This window comes from Nesoenas mayeri (genome assembly GCF_963082525.1).
Source record: "Nesoenas mayeri genome assembly, chromosome: 6".
Classification (NCBI taxonomy): Eukaryota; Metazoa; Chordata; class Aves; order Columbiformes; family Columbidae; genus Nesoenas; species Nesoenas mayeri.
In genome coordinates this window covers 14,050,944-14,070,074 of record NC_137545.1, presented here as the reverse complement: position 1 = coordinate 14,070,074, position 19,131 = coordinate 14,050,944, and the positions used below count along the sequence as shown (strand labels likewise).

The 19,131-nt window shown below is 40.4% G+C and overlaps 2 protein-coding genes across 2 annotated transcripts; both read right to left on the bottom strand.

Annotated features, from left to right (window-relative positions):
• Positions 1–1,810: 1,810 nt before the first annotated feature.
• NUP35 (nucleoporin 35) lies at positions 1,811–10,742 on the bottom strand. The gene is made up of 9 exons (XM_080347234.1): positions 10,611–10,742; positions 9,606–9,776; positions 7,644–7,771; positions 5,944–6,004; positions 5,222–5,363; positions 4,766–4,835; positions 4,547–4,675; positions 2,693–2,860; positions 1,811–2,347 (listed from the first exon to the last, which is right to left on the bottom strand). The coding sequence occupies exons 1-9, from the start codon at positions 10,642–10,644 to the stop codon at positions 2,270–2,272; spliced, it is 981 nt and encodes a 326-aa protein (XP_080203360.1). The 5' UTR covers positions 10,645–10,742; the 3' UTR covers positions 1,811–2,269.
• A 239-nt stretch (positions 10,743–10,981) lies between these two features.
• DUSP19 (dual specificity phosphatase 19) lies at positions 10,982–18,379 on the bottom strand. Its single transcript, XM_080347187.1, has 4 exons — positions 18,095–18,379; positions 17,859–17,905; positions 16,655–16,807; positions 10,982–12,026 (listed from the first exon to the last, which is right to left on the bottom strand). The coding sequence occupies exons 1-4, from the start codon at positions 18,312–18,314 to the stop codon at positions 11,805–11,807; spliced, it is 642 nt and encodes a 213-aa protein (XP_080203313.1). The 5' UTR covers positions 18,315–18,379; the 3' UTR covers positions 10,982–11,804.
• Between the last annotated feature and the right edge of the window lie 752 nt (positions 18,380–19,131).

Sequence of the window (19,131 nt, the reverse complement as noted above, 5' to 3'; positions counted from 1 at the left end):
TCAACTTCATGAGTACGTTATACAACACTAGCTGAAGTCTGTAACTTTGGTTTTAATGCAAATCACATATCTAGCTACAGCTAGAAGAGAATTCACCTTCATTGCAAAGCAGCAGGTACATAGTTGAAGGAATGGGAAGAATTGATTTTTAAATGCAATGCTACCTAACAGTAGCTACCCTTAAGAAGGTTTACTTGACGACTTTTCTAGTGTCTCAGAGATTCTTCACATGTGTACTTCTCAATATCCTCTGCTCTTTCACACACAGCCCTTGTACACTCATATAATTTGTAACAGTATGATCAGGAACACATTGCAAAAAGCTGTGCAGTGGTTTGTGCAGCACGGGACCGTAAAGTTCTCACACTTAGTAAACCAAAATCATTGACACCAGGATTTAAACAGTGCATGACACTAAGACAACATATTAAGTCTTACCAGCAGTCCAACTTAGCACAGTTTTAAATCTGGTAGTTATTGGAGAAATAGGTCAGCCAAACTACTGACCTTAGCTTCAGACTTACTTGATCTGAGTTCAATCTTATTCTTCACCACTTCACTAAACTAAATCCTATACACATCATTACAAGTCTGAAGTGCACCAGAAGTACATTTTGCCAAGCAATTAGAAAAACAATAATTTAGCTGAGCTACCTATTTTGTCCGAATTCATCTGCATGACAAATATTTTTTCACCAAGAAAAAGCCAGATGTATCTGGGAAAGCAGGTTCAGATATTAAATAGGTTTGAGCAGCTCATTTTGATCAAAAGTAAATGGATGAGTAGCAACCAATATTCCAAAAGCATCAGCCAGCAAATACAGTCAAATGCATCTCAAAAATCTCTGAATCTGCCTGCATGTAGGTTACTGCTAAAGCAAACAATGAAGCACAAAGTGCCCTGAGGTAGAAACCAAACTTCCCACTGAGTGCTTCAGGGATTTTAGTCAGGGCTATCTCCAGCTTAATCCTGTAAACTGGATTCCCATTAGCATCTGAGGGACATTAGGCATGCTCCTGGACTAATCTTTCCATCTTATTTCATCAAAGAAGTACAGCTGAAGAACTCTTGAAACCACACTGCAAAGAGAAGCAAATGATGGAAATCTGTATGACTGGATATTCATCTGACAAACATTGACCCAAACTAAAACACTGATGTTGACTTACACTAACACAGCCACAAAAACAAAAAAGTAACAGTTGCATGTAGTTTCCAAAGTACTGGAGAAAAGATTGCACTCTTCCCAGATGAAGGAGACCTTTATCTTGAAGACTATGAACTTACATGACACATCATTACTTGAGAGGGTCATCTCCAAACGAAAACTTAAAAGGGGAAGTATTTTTTTTTTAAGTCATCATTCAGACAATACTTTAGAGAAAATTTCTTAGAAAAGTATTGAAATGAAAGCAGCTCTCATGATGACACATTTTTCTGTTCAACTATTTCAACCCAACATTTTAGAATGCTACAGTTTGTTACCTGTTAAGTGCACACTACTGTAGAATACGCATGGAGATGACATCTATACATTGGCTAGTTTTATACACTAGTTGGTACTATTTCAGTAATAATCAGCAGCATCTCCTCTGCTAATAACCTTTTAATAAACATCAGGCAGCATCATACTTAAGAATATTGTAACCAGTTTTTCCTAACAGAACTCATACTTGTTTAAAAAACAGCCTAAGAAAAACTTAACTTTATTTAGCTTTATTAATAAAACGAAGAGTTAAAATGTTGCTATGACATTTAGAACATGATGCCACAGATAATTATAAAACAGCAATGAATCCTAATAAAATTACAATTATATTTACTAAGAACAGTCCCTGACTCTGAGAGCCAGCTGTGCATAGTGTTCTTCCTGCAAGGAGCCCATCATCTTTCCAGGAAAAAAACAATAATTAAAGGCATCAGTAAATAAAGTCACCATTTTAAACATTTAAACTTATTGGGAAGTAAATCACAGAAAGTAATTACAGAGGGAAAAAAAAAAGTCAGTGCTGTTATTTTTTCTACAATCATGCAATCAGAGCACAAATGGGGGAAAAAAGCACTTATATTTACACTTACTCAGTTTTTAAAAATGTGTGTACATTGCCATTGTTTAAAGTGCAAGCTACATGTCTGCTGAATTAACTGAAGGCATAACAGGTGAGATGGAAGGTAAAACACTGCCACCAGTAGTTATATAACTAACCACGGATGCCAGTAGCATATTTCAAACCCTGGCCAATTTAGAGCATTACTTCCTCTTGTATATTACCAGCCGAACATATATTCCATTGCTTTAGATACAATACTTTCATCTTTCTTAGGAGTTTGTCTGTCAGAAACCACCTAGAAGGCAGGGGGAAATAGAGAAAAATAAAGAGAATCAGTCAACATATAGTTAATTCTTTTTATACTAGCCAGGTTTGTTTGTTTTTTTTTTCCTAAGTGCTAACATATTTTGACAAAATACATTTGAAAGATTTTCAAAACAAGCCCTTAACCCCTGGAAAAGTGACAAGTCATTATTACTTATTACTATTATTTTAGAGACTGAACAGACTGAGTTTGTACTTGAACCATGCCTTTCAAGAAAGAAGATAAAGAGTAAGGTCACATTAATGTGTGTACAGCCTCATACAATTAAGGGGAGATATCACAAAGCAACACATGCTTCTCTTTCCCTTAAAATACCTGATAGTCACTAGTGGAAGCTTTATATGCTGTTACAAGAGGTCTCATTGTAGAAATCCTTGTAGTATTATTTGCAGGTTGTACTGGTGTGCCAGTGGATTTCGTAGGTGGAGTGAAAACTGCAGATATTGAGGATGTAGAGCTTCTTTCAAAGTTTTCCATCACACTCTTAAAAAGAAGGTTAACGTAATGTAAACAAATACCAAAAAGCAGTATTTCAACCTTTATTATCTAGAATTGTTTGATAAAATACGTTCACATCTCCAAGTCAACAAAGACCACAGACAAATTGCTTGTCAGTACAAAGCACTACCAAGCATTTTCCTCACTGTGATCATCTGTGTGGTGGATGATGCCATCGCAAAGCAGTGAAAGCTTTCAATCTGTTCACTGTATGTACTAAATGTCAGCCAAGTTTGAAACAGTAAAGAGAAAGTAAAAAATTTTAAGACTTGCAGCAAACTTCAAGTAGTAACTCTTTTTCAGGCCCAGCTGAACATAAGCAGCATAACATTCTGTTTCTAAATAATTCTAAAATATTCTACCTGATCTATATACAGGAGAGTCTCCAATCTTTTACCAACTTGCAGCATTTTGCTCTAATTCATATATGCCCAGGAGTTTCTCCCAGTCCCCTTGGCAAATGCTGGAAAAGGAGTCAGAAGGCTCCATTTTCGTAAGCTTATGTTTAGAAGGGAATGCACACAGAATAGAAGAAGCAGCAGCAAGTGACTTGATGGGAACAATGAGTTCCTCAAGAACTCAAGAGAAAACAAGACTGGGGAGACTCTATTTGCTGCATTTAGACTCAGTGGAGCACAGCCTAAAGACATCAGAAGTTCAGAGGCACATCTGGCAGGAGATGGCTATCCAAAATTCAGGACAGGATCAGTGTCCAGTGTGGGTGGCAGATGACTCTGCTCAACACAAGGGGAACTGACTGCTACTTTTAAATGAGAAGCCTACACACTGATGTAATATCCATCATATCTAATTTCCAGTTGCAAGAAACAGTGTTACATGCTAACACCAAACCCTGCAATGGATGTCTCCTGAATCTTCTCTTGCCTCTAAAAATATATATTCATGATTTTGGGTTTATTTATTGATATTTGAAAGTGGACACTATTTGGAAAAGACAGACAATTAAAAAGCAACGAAGATCAGATACATAACAATTAAATTTCTTAGACCATTACTTCTGGATTTTCTGCTTACAGGCAATTCAGTCCTTGATACAAACTGGACATCAAAATAGTCAATAAGGCAGGAAGACACTGAAAAGCCATACCAGAAGTCCAAAAGGGAAAGGGGCACTGACATCAATTTCTGAATTTTAATCAGTATAAGAAGTATTTTGAACAGATAAAAATACTCTTTTTTCATGCAATCAGAGCACAAATGGGGGGAAAAAAAGCACTTATATTTACACTTTCTCAGTTTCAAAAAATGTGTGTACCTTGCCATTGTTAAAAGTACAAGCTACATGTCTGCTGAATTAACTGAAGGCATAACAGGTGAGATGGCAGCCTCTAAATGCCACAAATGTCAGTCTAGGAAACTCTTACCTCAATCATCTCTGATGCTATGGTTTCACTTCATATCTTGCACAGTAATATAATCCTGTGCCTTATAACTTCCAAGCAGCACTGAGGCTTCCAACAGCTATCTTTCCCAGTAGGAAATGTTGTCAAGTACTTAAGAAAAACTCATGTACTGTATAATAGACTATTACCTATAAAACTTCCTATGCTTTGCAGTTCAAAAAGAAAAAATTAAAGAGGTCACGGAAAATACAGAGGAAGCCCAAAAGCAGAGTAACTTATATTGAAATAAAAGCAGCTGTTAACTTACTTTATCTATACACGGCTTGACACCAATCATAATAGATTCACCAAAAATTCTTCCATCTTTGCTTAAGGCTTTACGGGCTTGAAGCTTAGACTGGTATCGAATATGCATCCAGTTTCCTGTGTTGGACATCTGTATGAGATTAAGTGACAACTGTGAAATTCAGCCTTTTAAAGAATGTACCCAAAAGTTTTCAGAAGTAAGTCTCAAACTAAGACATACCACGTGCTTTAATATGTTTCCATACTGAGCAAACTGTATAAGAATATATGAAGCAGATGCCTGAGGAAATCTGAAAGGCAGAAAAAAAATACTCAAAAAGTTATAATGAGTAGTTTAAGAATTTCAGTGCTAAAATACAATCCTTTGAAGAGTTTTTAGAAAAACAAAAGAGACCAGTGTGTTAATATCATTTCAGAAGCAGTGACTTGAGGAACATTATCTTCTAGGCATGATTACTTTACCACACACCTCAATGGTAGAACGTTGCCATTCAAATTTGAAAAAACTAACATGCAGCTTAAGTTAAGGTGCTTCACTAAAGTTTGCTGGCTTTAACCACAGATTTATGTCTGCAGAAGCCAGGAATTCCAGAGAACAGCAATGTTTGAACACTTCTTTCCATATGTTCTCAAGACTTCACCCCTGATTTTTTTAATACATTGGAAGTCAACTTACCCAAACACAGTTACCCATGTGTCATCAAGTTGATCTTCTGAAGTTAGGGAATCACCCTGAGTATAAAAAGGATCTAGCTGAGCAGGAGATAGAGTAGTCTTCTTAGGCTGCCCAATACTTGTAGGACTGAACATACTTGAAGCTGATAAAATGAAATGGTATTGTTTAGGAAATTACTTTTGCAAGACAGGTAAGCTTAAGAGTAACTTCACCTGTATATGGAGGAGTTTGATGGAGGTTTATTTAAGGACACAGACAAACAATAAGTCAATCCAAACTTCACATCTGCAAGCACGCTAATAAGTTTCATTACTAGCAATCTAGATTTCTCCTTGGCCTCTAAACACCAGCAGCTTAATACAGATGGCAAATAGGAACAAGACAGCAGAATTAAGCTTAGCAAGAAGCCATCGGTTCATACACAAGATAGGAAATCTTATGAAGATAGAAGGTAACCCATCAATCTCAGCTGCTTCACTCAAGTGCAACCACCTCTGTGCCAAGTTCAACAAATTTCGAATAAGGAATAAGTTTATTGAAATTCAGTCTCAGAGTGGAAAGTATTTCCTATTCCCATCCACATAACTTTTGAAAAGCTTGTAAATGAAGATGCAACTCCTTCACAAATTAGCAAGTAATTGATACAGCTTGACCAGTTATGATTTTTGTGTATTAAGGAAAGCACTAAAAAAGTAGATAATATATTTTGACAGGACATCTACCTGTTCCAGGAGTTGATGGCATAGTTCCAACCAATGGGCTCTGTGTTAGAGAAAAGCTGCCCTGCATTAAAACACAGAAAGTAACAAATCATTCTTACATGTACTCTTCTCAGATCAGAAGAGATGGGGACAGACTTTTTAGCAGGGCTTGTTGTGACAGGACAAGGGGTAATGGTTTCCAACTAAAAGAGGGAAGATTCGGGCGAGACATGAGGAGGAAATGTTTTACAAGTGGTGAAACACCGGCACAGGTTGCCCAGAAAGGTGGTAGATGGAGACACCCAAGGCCAGGCTGGACAGGGCTTTGAGCAACCTGATCTAATGGAAGATGTCCCTGCTCATTGCAGGGCGGTTGGACTAGATGAGCTCTAAATGTCCCTTCCAACCCAAACTGTTCTATGATTCTATGATTTTCAAGTAACTTAAACATCAGGCAAGAATACTAACTGTTTGCCTTGAGTTACTCCTAACTTTAAGAGTAAGAACAGACATTTACATATATATTTAATATCAGACTATTAAATGTTATTAACAAAAAGTTATTTGGTAATGTTTTTACATTCTAGCACATAGCCCAGCTGATAGCCTGGACATCCTGTAGGCCTCAACAACTACATTCTGGAATTTCCAGTTGATTACTAAGCCTTAGAAGAGTGTGCAGTTAACTTTCTTGATCTGGGGCTTAAATGCAAATATCAGAGATAGTATGGGAATGTAGAACAAACTACACATGGGAAGCACCACAAGCAACAAGATTCAGGTACTGTCTACAATGTTTTACAATCTAACAGGAATGAGCTACTGATATACAATTAAGTTTATTTAGTTGAGCTTTAAGTAATAAAATGGAAAAATCTGTTACCTAACATCAATCATACACTTTGTATGAGTACCAAGTACCTTTAGGTATCAATACTCAGAAATATTATAATTTAACTTTTTCAAAATAGGCACCTCACTGTTGCTGTGGTATAGTATTTCACAAATTCATGTGCACGGAATGGATATCACTACCAAAAGTTATCAGGATCTGATTTTCCCTAAAAGATTTCAAAATTATGGGAACATAATCCCCATTTATGTTCTTCATCACTGAATTACTTTCTCTCTCAACTACTTAGTGCAACTGCACTGAAGGAAACGATGCTTCAAAGTTTTAGTTGCTAGTAGTTTTATTTTTAACATAGGATGTCTATATCTGAAACAACTTTAGTGTATTTTTAGCTAGAAGCATGGCATGCTCTTTCAATTAACCCCACCTGCTTGTCCAATTTTTATTAGATATTTTACTCAGCAAAAATTCCTTCTATTTCAGTAAGCGCCCCTACTGCCCACTAGAAGAAATTATAACGCATATCTGGACCCTTCTGGCAATCAGCAGCACAATAAATCTGCAAGGTGAAAAGCTGTAACAAGCCTGCATTTGTCTTGTACAAACTGTAGCAGCAGCACGATTTGCATTTTTCCTTCTCTACAGTATCGAAAACCAGCAACAATAGAAGACAGCTCCATGATGGCAGCTCTCATTTAGAATACACAGGAGCAGGCACACCAACCAAGCAGAGTAAGCAACAGCATGATCTGAAGGTTCATCAGTCACTTTGCCACAGCAGTTTATACAAATGAGTTAATGAATTTACTGAAGCAGTAAGCTACTTCACATTTTCTGCTAAGACAAGGACAGTACCAAAGCGACTTACTGGTCGTCTTGAGGTTAGTGGCGATGATCCAAGTCCAGGACTAGATAATTCATCATATATGCTTCTAACTGGTGGAGCACCACTTTTATCCTTATGCGTAGGGACTACTGGTTGTGGGGGAGATCCTCCTGCAATTAAAAGGAACAAATGAAGAACATGAGGAAACTTGTAATTTCAGTCACTGCTACTTGTTCTTGAAACTTCAACAGTAAATTCAGCCATGAAAGACTGTTGATTGTTTCACTGGAGGTTTGCAAAACCATCAAGCCTAGCAAACTATTCAGGTTTGAATATTCTACATAAGAATATCACATACATATCAGAAGCTGCCTCCTTACACAAGTATCATCTCTGCTTAAGCCACTATATTTGCTACTTTCATGCACTTGTTCCTTTCAAGAAGTTCTGAGTATAGCTATACCTTCCTAAAGCAGGTTAGCGGTGTATTTTAACTGTTTCAGAGACTAACTTTCCTGTAGCAGAGATTCAAAAGCAAGGTTTTAAAGACTTGATACATACTACATGCTAAAGAACCACACCAAAATGCACACAGACATTGCACATTCCCACTGTCCAAATCCCTTTCCTTCCCATATGATTCCATATTAAATAAAAATCTAAGCCCTTGAGAGCAGGGACTGGCTTGCATTTAGACAGGATGAAGTTAAGCCAGTTGCTTTCCCATTCTGTAGACTTTGAGACTTGCAATATAACAGACAAACTGACTGAAAGATCTTGACTTACCATCAAACACTTTGTACAGGTTTACCCCCATCTTCACCCCCCAAAAGCAGTTTGATCCAAGAGTTTTCATTTGCAAAAAATTTGGAAATTAAGCCTTTCCAATGTGCTTTTCAATCCTAAATTCTGAGCTTTAAGACTCGGCTCTGAACTGTTTACCACACCCAAGAAATGTTACAGTGTATTATATAATGTAATCTCCCATCAAGGTTTTCAGTTTAAGTGAGGTACTTAACCATACATTTTGGGACATCTGTGTTAGTATCTTATTGGTTCCTTGTTGCTAGAGTTAATACTTTCAGGTTGTAATAAGACCCTTTAAAAACTCACACGATTATTTTCGATTTCGTAAATATTTTCCTAAGAGACTTGTATTTAAAGAAAAAATCAAAAACAAATGCAAGAAGCAGATCAGCAGACACCAATCCTGCTTGAAAGAAAATAATATCTAAAGTTATCTTGCAGTACTTCTGCCCTCAATTTCTCCTTCAAAATTACTAGCATACTATCGGATATGTAGTTTATTTAGCCAACATTACCCATGACACGAAATAAATCAGTGAAGCTCTAACTACTCACTCATACTTCTAAGAGAATAGGCATATATAACACTACCATCCTAGAAACATGGGTTAGGACTTTTTCTAGTCAGATCTACTAGGTGGTTGGAAAGAAGAGCATTCAAAGCTAGGAAAGGTCACTACTCCAACCCACTTACAATAGATGTCAAGTCAATACAACTACTAGACACTAATTAAGGAGTATTTTTTAGTCTTTCTCCATCCAATTTTTAGAAGGCTGAGTTTTTTAGCATTCATCGCAAAGAAATCAGCAACTTGCACAAGCTGCGTTTAGTTTGCCAGAAGACATCTTTGTTTGAAACAAAGGGAAACATTGATGGTTGTATGTGCCATTGACTTGTAGAAAGCTGTATAAATTGCTTTTATATTAGGAGTGGTTTGTATTACCTTACCCATAAAAGCAACCTTTCCTGGTACCAAAACTGCCATGTTTAATATGTTTATTAAACTTGCCTACTTTGAAAAATTTAACCAAACTCCACTGAATACACTTCAGTTCACTGTTTATTCTTTGAGTTGAGTTCATTCATAGCAAGTTATAAAACTACAGGAATTCAAGTCTGCAACAGTCACGTAGAGCAGTAAGAAAAACAAAAATTCTACTTTCATAATGATTGCTCAGAATTTAACGAATTCTGACCTGCAAGTAGCATAGACCTCATTTCCATGACACCAACTGAAGGGCCGCTTAAAGAACGTGGCTGCGGAGTCACTGGAGCAGGTAAATCACCCATCAAGAATCCAGGAAGAAACTGAGCACTAGCTCCCGGTTTTGGAGATGTTGGGGAGCCAAGTGCCATCGGCTCAACTCCTGTATTAATGAAAACAAAATTTAAAGATGTGGAAGAAGCCAAGTGATCTCACCTTCTCCATTGTTTAGTGCTCTATTAAGGAAATGTAAAGCAATATACAGCAAGGGACTAAGACAGTTTTAATTACTTATTTTCCAAGTAAGCAAAGTTTATCACAACCTTGCATTTTTAGCAAGAACTGCCACACAAAAAAATCATTCTTAAAATATATTGGTTTGGTTAGAGCTGGATTTCAGGCTTCACTGTCAGCTTTAGGTTTGGTGTTGTTCGAAAGGCGTTTCTCACACAAAAGCCAGGAGGTCCCGGCTGGACCCTCCTCCCCGGCCCAGGTCCCGCGGCCCATTTTGGGGAACACGCTCCGGCAGAGCACGGCGGGCTCCCGCCGCTGCAGCGGGGCTCACCGCACCCCGCGGCTCTCCTCGGAGCTCGGGGTGCTCCTGGACAGATCTCACAGCGCGGCGCACCGGCGCAGCCCCCGCTCGGTTTGCCCCCACGCCCCCCTCCGCCCTCCCGCAGAGGAACGTGCTCTTTCGGGCGCGCACTCCCACCGCTCACTTCAAGCCGGCGGCGCCCGGACTCCCCCCTGCCTGGAGCAGGAGACCAGCCCGGGCCCCTTGGCCAGGGCGGAGGGCGCGGGCGGCGGAGGGCGCGGGCAGCGCCGGGGAGACGCGCCGGGCAGCCCTGGCCGGGAAGCGGCCGCCTCTGAGGCGCCTGGCGCCGCCCAACGGCTCCGCACGCGCCCAACCGCCGCACGGGACGGGGCGCGGCGTGGCCCAGCAAAGCCGAAGGGGCGCGACGCCGCAGAAGGGGAGCAGGGGGACGGAGCAGCTCACCTGCGGGCGGCGGCTCCATGGCGAACGCGGCCATGTCGGCCCGGGCGGCGGGAAAAGGCCGGCGGTAGCTACACTGGGCGCTTTCAAACGGGACGGAACTCCCCAACTTCCCGCCGCCGTCACTTCCGACCCGCCCCCCCGCCATCTTGTGAGCCGCCCCAGCGGCGCGGGCTGTGACGTCACAGCAGGGCAGGGCCCGCCCGCCGCGCAGCCGCACTGAATCATTTATCCAAACAATTCCTTTTATTTTATTGTATATTAACATATCAAACCGTTTAGAACTGTCAGGAAGGCCACAAAAACATTATTGAAGTCGTTTAGTTTTTTTAAACATGACACCTGAAGACAGCAATTCCAGCCCGAGATGGGTCGGGAGGGTCAGTTAGTTCCCTGTGGGGTGATACCGGTTCCTCAGTCACCGTGTGGGTACAGTGAGGGGACAGCAGCTGAACGCAAAGGCAGCAGCAGCGAGTCAGAGACAGGGTGTTATAAACACTTTTCTTATCACCATCAAAATGACCTTAAAAACGCCACCGATAGCCTGGCTCCAGCACTTTGAAAATATCATGTTAACGCACTTCAAATCACTACCTGATGAGAAACAGTAGAAAGAAACGAAGCATTAAAGCATTTTAAACCTCTGCTTCCATCAAAAAAACACATTGGTTTTAATTTCCAAAAATATTTAATGGCTGGCTAGCCCACAAAATTCAATAAAATCCTCTGCAGTTGCAATTTAAATTTAAAATCCAATAGAGGTACTTTATTATAGGAACATTTTATTATCTAGATTTTACAACCAACTAGAATGCATAAAGATTCGGTTTACCACTTAAAGTAAAAAGGGCAACTAATCTCAGTTGATTTCCTTTCTCTATTGCCTGCATTCTCTGACGGTTCAATAAAATAAATCATTGGGGTTTTTCTAATATTGCAAGGAAAGTAAAACCTCATCTTTTTATTAATGCTCTAGGAAGAGCTGCTTCTTGGGCAAAATAATCTCTGAAGTCAGTGGAATACCATTTGGCCTTTAGGCTACATGCTGAAAATAAGGAGGTCAAAGCGGGGAGACACAAAAAAATGCGCAGAGAAAGACTTTAAAATGCACATGTGAAAGGGGACTGCAAAAATGACAGTACATCCAACATCTGTTACTGTATAGTTTAAACAGATTGCTTAACTTCTCGCTTTTGATCAGTCATGATCATTTATGCTTCCATTTGCCTTTATATTCTGTGCTTGGTACTTGTGAAGCTGCTCCATGAAGCCAGGATTTGGACAAGCCGCAGGCCTTGCACTTTTCACCAAGGAAAAAGCACTAGCAAAACTCAGTCTTTCTGAATTCATCAGAAAACCAGTGACGACTGCCGCGGCACGGGAGACTCCTGCGTTGCAGTGGACCAGTACCACACCATCCTTCAAGAAACAAACGTAACATTAGTTGGGATATTCATTAAGTAGACAGCCACAAGTAACAGAAACTTTACATAAAGATCTATTAAGAGTTACTAAAAGTTCCTTCCTGAACTCCAAGCAAATATTTCCATATATAAGTAACTCTGAACAGAGATATATAAGCCCCAAATTAAATATTTTTATAACCAAAGCCACTTAAGCAAATGCTTCAAACCTAATTCATACCTTAGAACTAAAACACATTCCTCTGTCCCTTTCCCCAAGACCTGGAAGTAGCCCCCTCATGTAAAAAACAAAATCACAGACATCTGGGATACTAAGTGATCTGATCTAATTGGGTGCCAATTAAAAAATAGATTTTATTTGCAATATAGAAAGGAACTTGGCTGTATCTTGTTACCAGGTTAAAAACATATCAAGGCAGCAAACAGCTAGGCACAGAGGCAGATTTTAGAACACCTTGGCGTTTCAGTCGCACGCTTCTTGTGTGCTCTGCAGTTCTTCAATGAAGATTCTGGGTAGGCAGGACCATGCACAGGAACAGAGAGATCAGAAAAGGTATCGTGTGATTTGCAAAAAATCTCTATCTCCCCATCATACCGCTGGTACAACTGTAGTGGTTGGTATAGCTGGTGCAACAAAGATCCCTTAACTGGGGGACAAAGGTGCAAAATCCAACACTACTGAACCTCCCATAAATTCACAAACATGTCTCCTGGTGGTTAAAGTCAGGCTTATCCTGAATTACATTTAAAATTAATGTTTTCATCCTACTTAAGCATTTCCCATAAAACCTTTGAGGCACCTGAATGACTCTTTAAAGAGACACTGCAAGTTTCATTAAGAAAAAACGGGTCTGAGTTAACACACAGACAAGTAGACAATCTAGTGTAGCCCAGGTGGTGTTTGCTACACCCAGGCCTTGTGATGGTGTCATGTTCGTACTGCAGACTATGACCTGGAAAAGGTTCGGTTGAAATCTGCCAAATGCCACTTCCACAAAAAAAGGCTCTAGCATATTCTGAATAAAGATAGTGAAACACGACACAATGTGCTCAGATATCTGAGGCTAAACGGATATAATAGAATAGTTTGGGTTGGAAGGGACCTTAAAGCTCATCTAGTCAAATCCCTGCCATGAGCAGGGACATCTTCAATTAGATCAGGTTGCTCAGAGCCCTAGCCTGGCCTGTTTCCAGGGATGATGGAGCATCCAGCACCTCTCTGGGCAACCTGTTGCAGTATTTTACCACCCTCATTGTAAAAAATTTCTAGATACAGACAGCTTCCTCTGTCTGACTTTAACAGGCACAAATTACTCCATGGACATTTTACCTACAATGAAAAACAAAAAAACCAACAACCTTGTAACCACCAGGGGTCCTTTCCAGGAACTGAGTGACTTATTATACCTGGGAGTTGCAATTACCTTGTATGTTAATAAACACACAAAGCAGGAAATGGTTCTTGCTCTAAAAACCTTCCAGTTTAAATAAGACAAAGAAGTATGAAATTGACTGTTATTATCCTCATCAAAGAAATGCCAAGCTGAGACTAGAAGAATGGCTTGTTCAACTTAATGGAACAAGATTTCGGCAGAGGTAGGAAGTTAATCTAAGTTCCTGCGTCGCAGCACAAATAATCACAACACTACCTTTTTTTTTTGCAATGGAAATCACATCCCCTCGCATTGTCTACTGCAAATTATAATCTTCATTCCCTTTCTCACATTCACAGGGGCATGCCTCCTGATCACAGAGAGTGCAAAGCACATTTGTACACGTTATTTCAGCTCACTGATAAAGTGGCAGTGGTGACCTGAAAATCCACTACCTCCTTTATAAAAATGACATTACAATTATGAAATCAAAAATATTCTTTATGCCACTGCTAATGACGAAATTGCTGAAGTCTATCCACTGTAGATCTGAAGTACTTTTTACTGATTTAATGAAGTTATTTCAGACATAAGATACCATAATCAAGATCAATATTTAGCAGTGGCACTGAGGGTAAAAAATAAGCATTGATCCTTTTTTCTTTCTTTGTCGAATTTGTGCTTTATTTCCCTCTTTCACATTTCTTTACAGTTTTCTTTTAATTATTTCTGTTGTACATTGCCAAAAATTATATAGTGATAGACACAGAATAGACTTGAAAACTACTGAACATGAATGAACATGAGCAGTAACATTTAGCCAAATTTAACACTAAGAATATTTATCTTTCCTTGCTAAACCCTGTTGTTTCTTTATACAAAGATAAAATTGATATGTCATTCTTAACTAATTTTGTATTGGATATGAACACTGAGTAAAAGCGAGAAGCAGATTTCAGATATGAAATTAACCTCTATTTACCAAGAACTCCTTGCTCTGATCCTGATAACATAACCTTTGCCTACCCAGAAATGGTCCATGCTCTTGCAAGAACTGCTTAAGATTCAAGACCAAATTGTTGTTTTAAAATTTATATACAGATGGAAGCAAAACTTATTAACAGAAAGGGTTATGAGGCATTGGAACACGCTGGCCAGGGCAGTGGTGGAGTCACCATTCCTGGAGGGGTTTAAAAGACATGTAGATGAGGTTCTTAGGGACATGGTTCAGAAGTGGACTTGGCAGTGCTGGGTTCACAGTTGGACTCTATGATCTTAAAGGTCTTTTCTAACCAAAATTAGTCTGTGACTCTATAAAATCACCTTCCACCAAGATAAAAGATAAAAGGTGATCATACAGTGGTTATACACAGTGGGCAAAAAGCCTCACTGAGTAAAGAAATGAAAAAACAGCATAAAACTTTTTATGAAGAGCCATGGTATAGTGTATTTCCTTAGGGATCCACTTTATTTTACAGGGGTGCCAGGGCTTTTTCTTTATGAGGGACAGGGGGAACAATGAGGAGAGATGTTCATAAATGAGCTAAGATTTCCTCCCTGGAAAGACAAGATTTTAGAGGTTTTATAATTAGATATTAAACAGAAAGATAATAATTAAAAAAAATCCCTCATTGATAGCACTATGATCTGACATGAGTCACCTAACATGCCATGGAAAAATCTGCCTGCCAACGTGGACTCTAGAAGAAAAGGTGAGCTCTGATCAGTATCAGAGTTGGTACTATAGTTTCCCCAGACTTGAGCCATTACAGTTTTAGAAGAGTCAGTCCTTTTACAAGCACCCACTGGCAGTGACTTACTGAACAGTGCAGGCTTTACTTCCATTCTCTAACTCAAGTGCTCTCATTCTCCTTCATTAAGTTAACCATGTTCTAGTTATAAATTCTCATGTATTATGCTCTCTCACCAATGAACATCTCTCCCTCCCCCACATTAGGAGATGAATCAGGAGTATCTCTTCATGATTACTTAAACAGAAAAGCACTTCATGATACAATTTATTATAAGCTCTTTTAACACTCTTTTGACAAAGCAAATAAAGTGATTCAAACCATCCAGCGATCTGTCTCTGCATAACTATCATCACATGCTTCAAGTGCTGATCCCAGAGAACATCTATTCCATCAATTACCCGCTCTTTTACTCAACTCTCCCATTAAAAATACCTTAATATTGCTCTAAGTTTGCAAGAAAACTCCTTAGCTTACAAAATAGTAACTGGAATATAAACACCAGCAGCAGAAAGCAACACTGCAGTTATGAATGGCAAGTCTTATTTAGAAAGGAAGTGGAAACCGTAACTAGAAACCTTGAAAAGGTCATTAAGTGAGAATGCATATCACATAGCTCGTAAATGATAAATGAGAGAAGGAAAGAACATTGTGTGACACAAAGAAAGCTGGGGCAAGATTATCTTATTTTATCCCAGTCTATGTAAATAATGAATATGGTAGATATGGCGGAATAACGTAAAGTTTGTTTGTCAAGTCATAGAGTTGATCCCAAAGCAATGTTTGTCAGTAAGCCTGAATTTAACAAACAGGAGTCAGGGATGGTCCTGGCTACAAACAGGTCTGCCAAGCAACCCCTGGAGTCCGTTCACCCTGTTTCCTATGTGATGTATCTTTCAGGATTTTGTTAGCAGCTAAAAATCACTGGTTGGCTCAAATACTACTAAAACATTCTCTGACACTCTTGGTATGTAACTGCGTGTGGATTCACAGCTCAATGGGTTGCATCTTCAGTGGATGATAAAGCACAGGGATGGCAGATGGCTGCTGAGAAACCACACAGGTCTAAAAAAGCCCTGTTAGGCTTGATTCTCATGCAAAGCAACATCCCTCATGGATAAATTGTAGAAAGTAAAAAAGTTTCTACTTTTCCCTCTTTCATATGTAGTGACTTGGGACTTACAATGATATTTCATTATCTAAAGTCAGGCACTGTTCCAAGCTTCAGTGAAGATGCATTGCTCTAAAACATACGATAGAGTCATTCTAAAAAAAACCAATACTGGAGGGAATGAGGATTAACAGTCATGCCATGTCTCTAGGAATGCTTAGAAATAGCTTGAATTATCTATTCAAAATCAAAATGGGCAACGGCAAAACTATTCTTTTGGTACCATACTTTCTTTTGAAACTAGAAACTAAGCTACTTTCCATTTTAAATAGGCTAATAAATAATCTAAACAGAATAACTAGTAGCATTAATTATTGATCTACTGTACCTGGATCTTGGCTTCCTCAATAAACTCAAAACATTCTGGGAAATAGGAGGTAATATCAGTTTCTGGGAGGTCCAGAATGGAAATAGTCTTGTATATAAAGTCATCAAGGAAGGCATTTTGGACTCCATATGCCACATTTAGAATATGAGTGACCTAAGTCAAAAAAAAAAAAGAAAAGGAAAAATGGCATGTTCTGAAGACAGGAAGCAAAATCAGCAATAGCAAATGTGGATTACTCATTAAATGTACACAGATTGTAACTTACAGAACTGTATTGTCTGGTTTTCCATGGGTATACTGTCTATGATAGTTTGCTTTTCTCCAAGCAAAATTCTACTGACCGTTAAAGTATATTATGCTACAATTCAGGGTTTTTTGAGAGGAAATGAAAAGATCTGTGCTCAATTAAACACATACTAAAGTATGGTATTCAACAGAAAAGGGAGCTGTCGGTGCACAAATGGAAAACAAAAGAGAAAGCAATAGGAATAAGAGCACAGACCACCCAACAATCCCCAAAATTTCAAGCCTGCCCTAACCCATCCTCTTACTATTCCTCCTGCTACGTGACCAGTACCATCTACTGGAGCAGAAGGATTTCAGAGTAAACTCTACTTGCACTTGGCAGACAAGACCACCTCTGGCCTCCCACCACCTTTGCTCTGCTCAGGCTACGGCCAGGATGTGCGTTATTTTAACTTACAGTGAAGTGACATTTAGATGGCACCATGTGTCAGACTGGTGCACGCCCTGTCCCGCAGAAGCACCACTGTCCAAAGGCCTTAACACCCCATTACTGTAACAGCGAAGAGTAAAAAGACCAAAGTTGGGGACAGACTTAGAGCTGCTGTGTTGTTTTTCTTGTTCCATCAATACCCATAAGGCAAGGAGGTCTGATGCTGCTTAGTGTCTGAAGCTGAAATGCATCTGGCAACTCAGGGATCTATTCCAGAAAACAGCTCTGAACAACCATTACTCTTGCAGCCAAGTATTTTGTTTTCTTATGAAGCTCGCAGGCATCCAATCCATCTGCAGATGGAGCAGCTACATGCTCTACTGGTAGCAGCCTTTCAAAAGTGCCAATTAATATATTTTTTTAAACTTATTTGAGAACATTTTAGACTTTTTAACATACAAACCAAACCCACAAACAAGCACTATGCGAGATTTATTTATTTTTTTAAAAAATTTCCTTTTTAATTACCTTGTACTTTTTCAGCGTTTCCAGGTCGTGAGCAGCATCCTGCGACCCTGAGGAGGAGAAAGGGAGCCGGTTGCCGCGCTGAACCCCTCCCCGGCCAGCGCTGCCGGCTCCGCCGCTCGCTTAGCGGGACGAACCGCGGCCTTTCGGGCAGCAGCAACGCGCCCCGGTCCCCGGCGAGGCGGGACAAGGCGCGCAGCCACCGCCGGGGCCCGCTGCCGCCTCCCGGCCCTACTCACCCAGCAGCAGCCAGGGCTTCACGACGCCGACCTGCAGGTCGGCACTCAGGTCCTGCACGAAACCGCCCCCGGGTGCCGCCGCCGCCTCCTCCTCCACCTGCAGGCAGGCGCCGCGCCACGTCTCGATGATCCTCCTGCCGCTCAGTGTTGTCACGCGGGTGCGCTGCTTCCGTAGGTTGGCTTTGGAGAAGCTGCGGATCTCCTGGGCGAGGGAGTGCATGGCCCGGGCACCGCTGCGGGCACCGGGCACGGCCGCGGGCACCACCCGGGCACCACCCGGGCACCGGGCACTACCCCGGGCACGGCCGCCCGCCCCGCCTTCGTCCTGCCGCTGCGCCTCGCCATTGGCCGAACGCGGGCGGCCCCCATTGGCTGCCGGCCCCCCGGGGGCGGTGCCTCGGCGCGCAGTGGCGGGGGCGCGGGATAAAGGTTCCCGCGCCCTATTTGTTCACCTGGAACTCCGGGGGGTTATTAATTCTTTGTTTGTTTTGGTCTGCTAGTAAAGAATGCAGCAAGTGTAACTAAAGCAGCTTTTCAAATGTAAATGCCTCTTTCTGAAATAAGTACTGCTCTTTCAAAAAAACAAATGGTGCAGTATTTCCTGTCTGACTGCAACTGGGATTTATTTTGTGGGAAGCATGGGAAAAATATTTTAGGCAGCTAAATGGAACATATTAAAATTAAATAGCTTGCTTTTGGGAGGGTTTGTTGAGGTTTGTTTTCTTCTGTTGGTTGGTTGGTTGTTGGTTGGTTTTGTTGTTGTTTTTTGTTTGTTTTCCCAGAGTCATAGGTTTGGTGACCAAAAGCTAACCAAAATCAGCCTCTCCTGTTTACCAAAGAGGCAAAACAGAAAGCAAAGGAAGGCAAGGTGAGACCAGTTTTTTCCTTATTCCCAAACCACTCAATGCTGACTTTTTTGTGTTCTCTATAGAGTGTAGTGTTACACAGCTAGTACCGAAGTGTGTGAAATTCTTGTTTGTGAATTTAAATGGTAATACTGTTAACTTAAATTGTGCCAGAAATACACTACAGTTTTT

Bases quoted from the DNA above. Each gene is read 5' to 3' on its own strand.
- NUP35 (XM_080347234.1), bottom strand. From the start codon at position 10,644: ATGGCCGCGTTCGCCATGGAGCCGCCGCCCGCAG. The intron at 6,005-7,643 runs GTAAGTCGCTTT...GTTTTAATGCAG, and splicing joins CACTAACCTCAAGACGACCA to GGCAGCTTTTCTCTAACACA. The intron at 5,364-5,943 runs GTAGATGTCCTG...TCATTTTATCAG, and splicing joins GCCATCAACTCCTGGAACAG to CTTCAAGTATGTTCAGTCCT.
- DUSP19 (XM_080347187.1), bottom strand. From the start codon at position 18,314: ATGCACTCCCTCGCCCAGGAGATCCGCAGCTTCTCCAAAGCCAACCTA. The intron at 17,906-18,094 runs GTGAGTAGGGCC...TCTCCTCCTCAG, and splicing joins GAAGCCCTGGCTGCTGCTGG to GGTCGCAGGATGCTGCTCAC. The intron at 12,027-16,654 runs GTACAGTAGATC...TGTTTCTTGAAG, and splicing joins TTGAGGAAGCCAAGATCCAG to GATGGTGTGGTACTGGTCCA.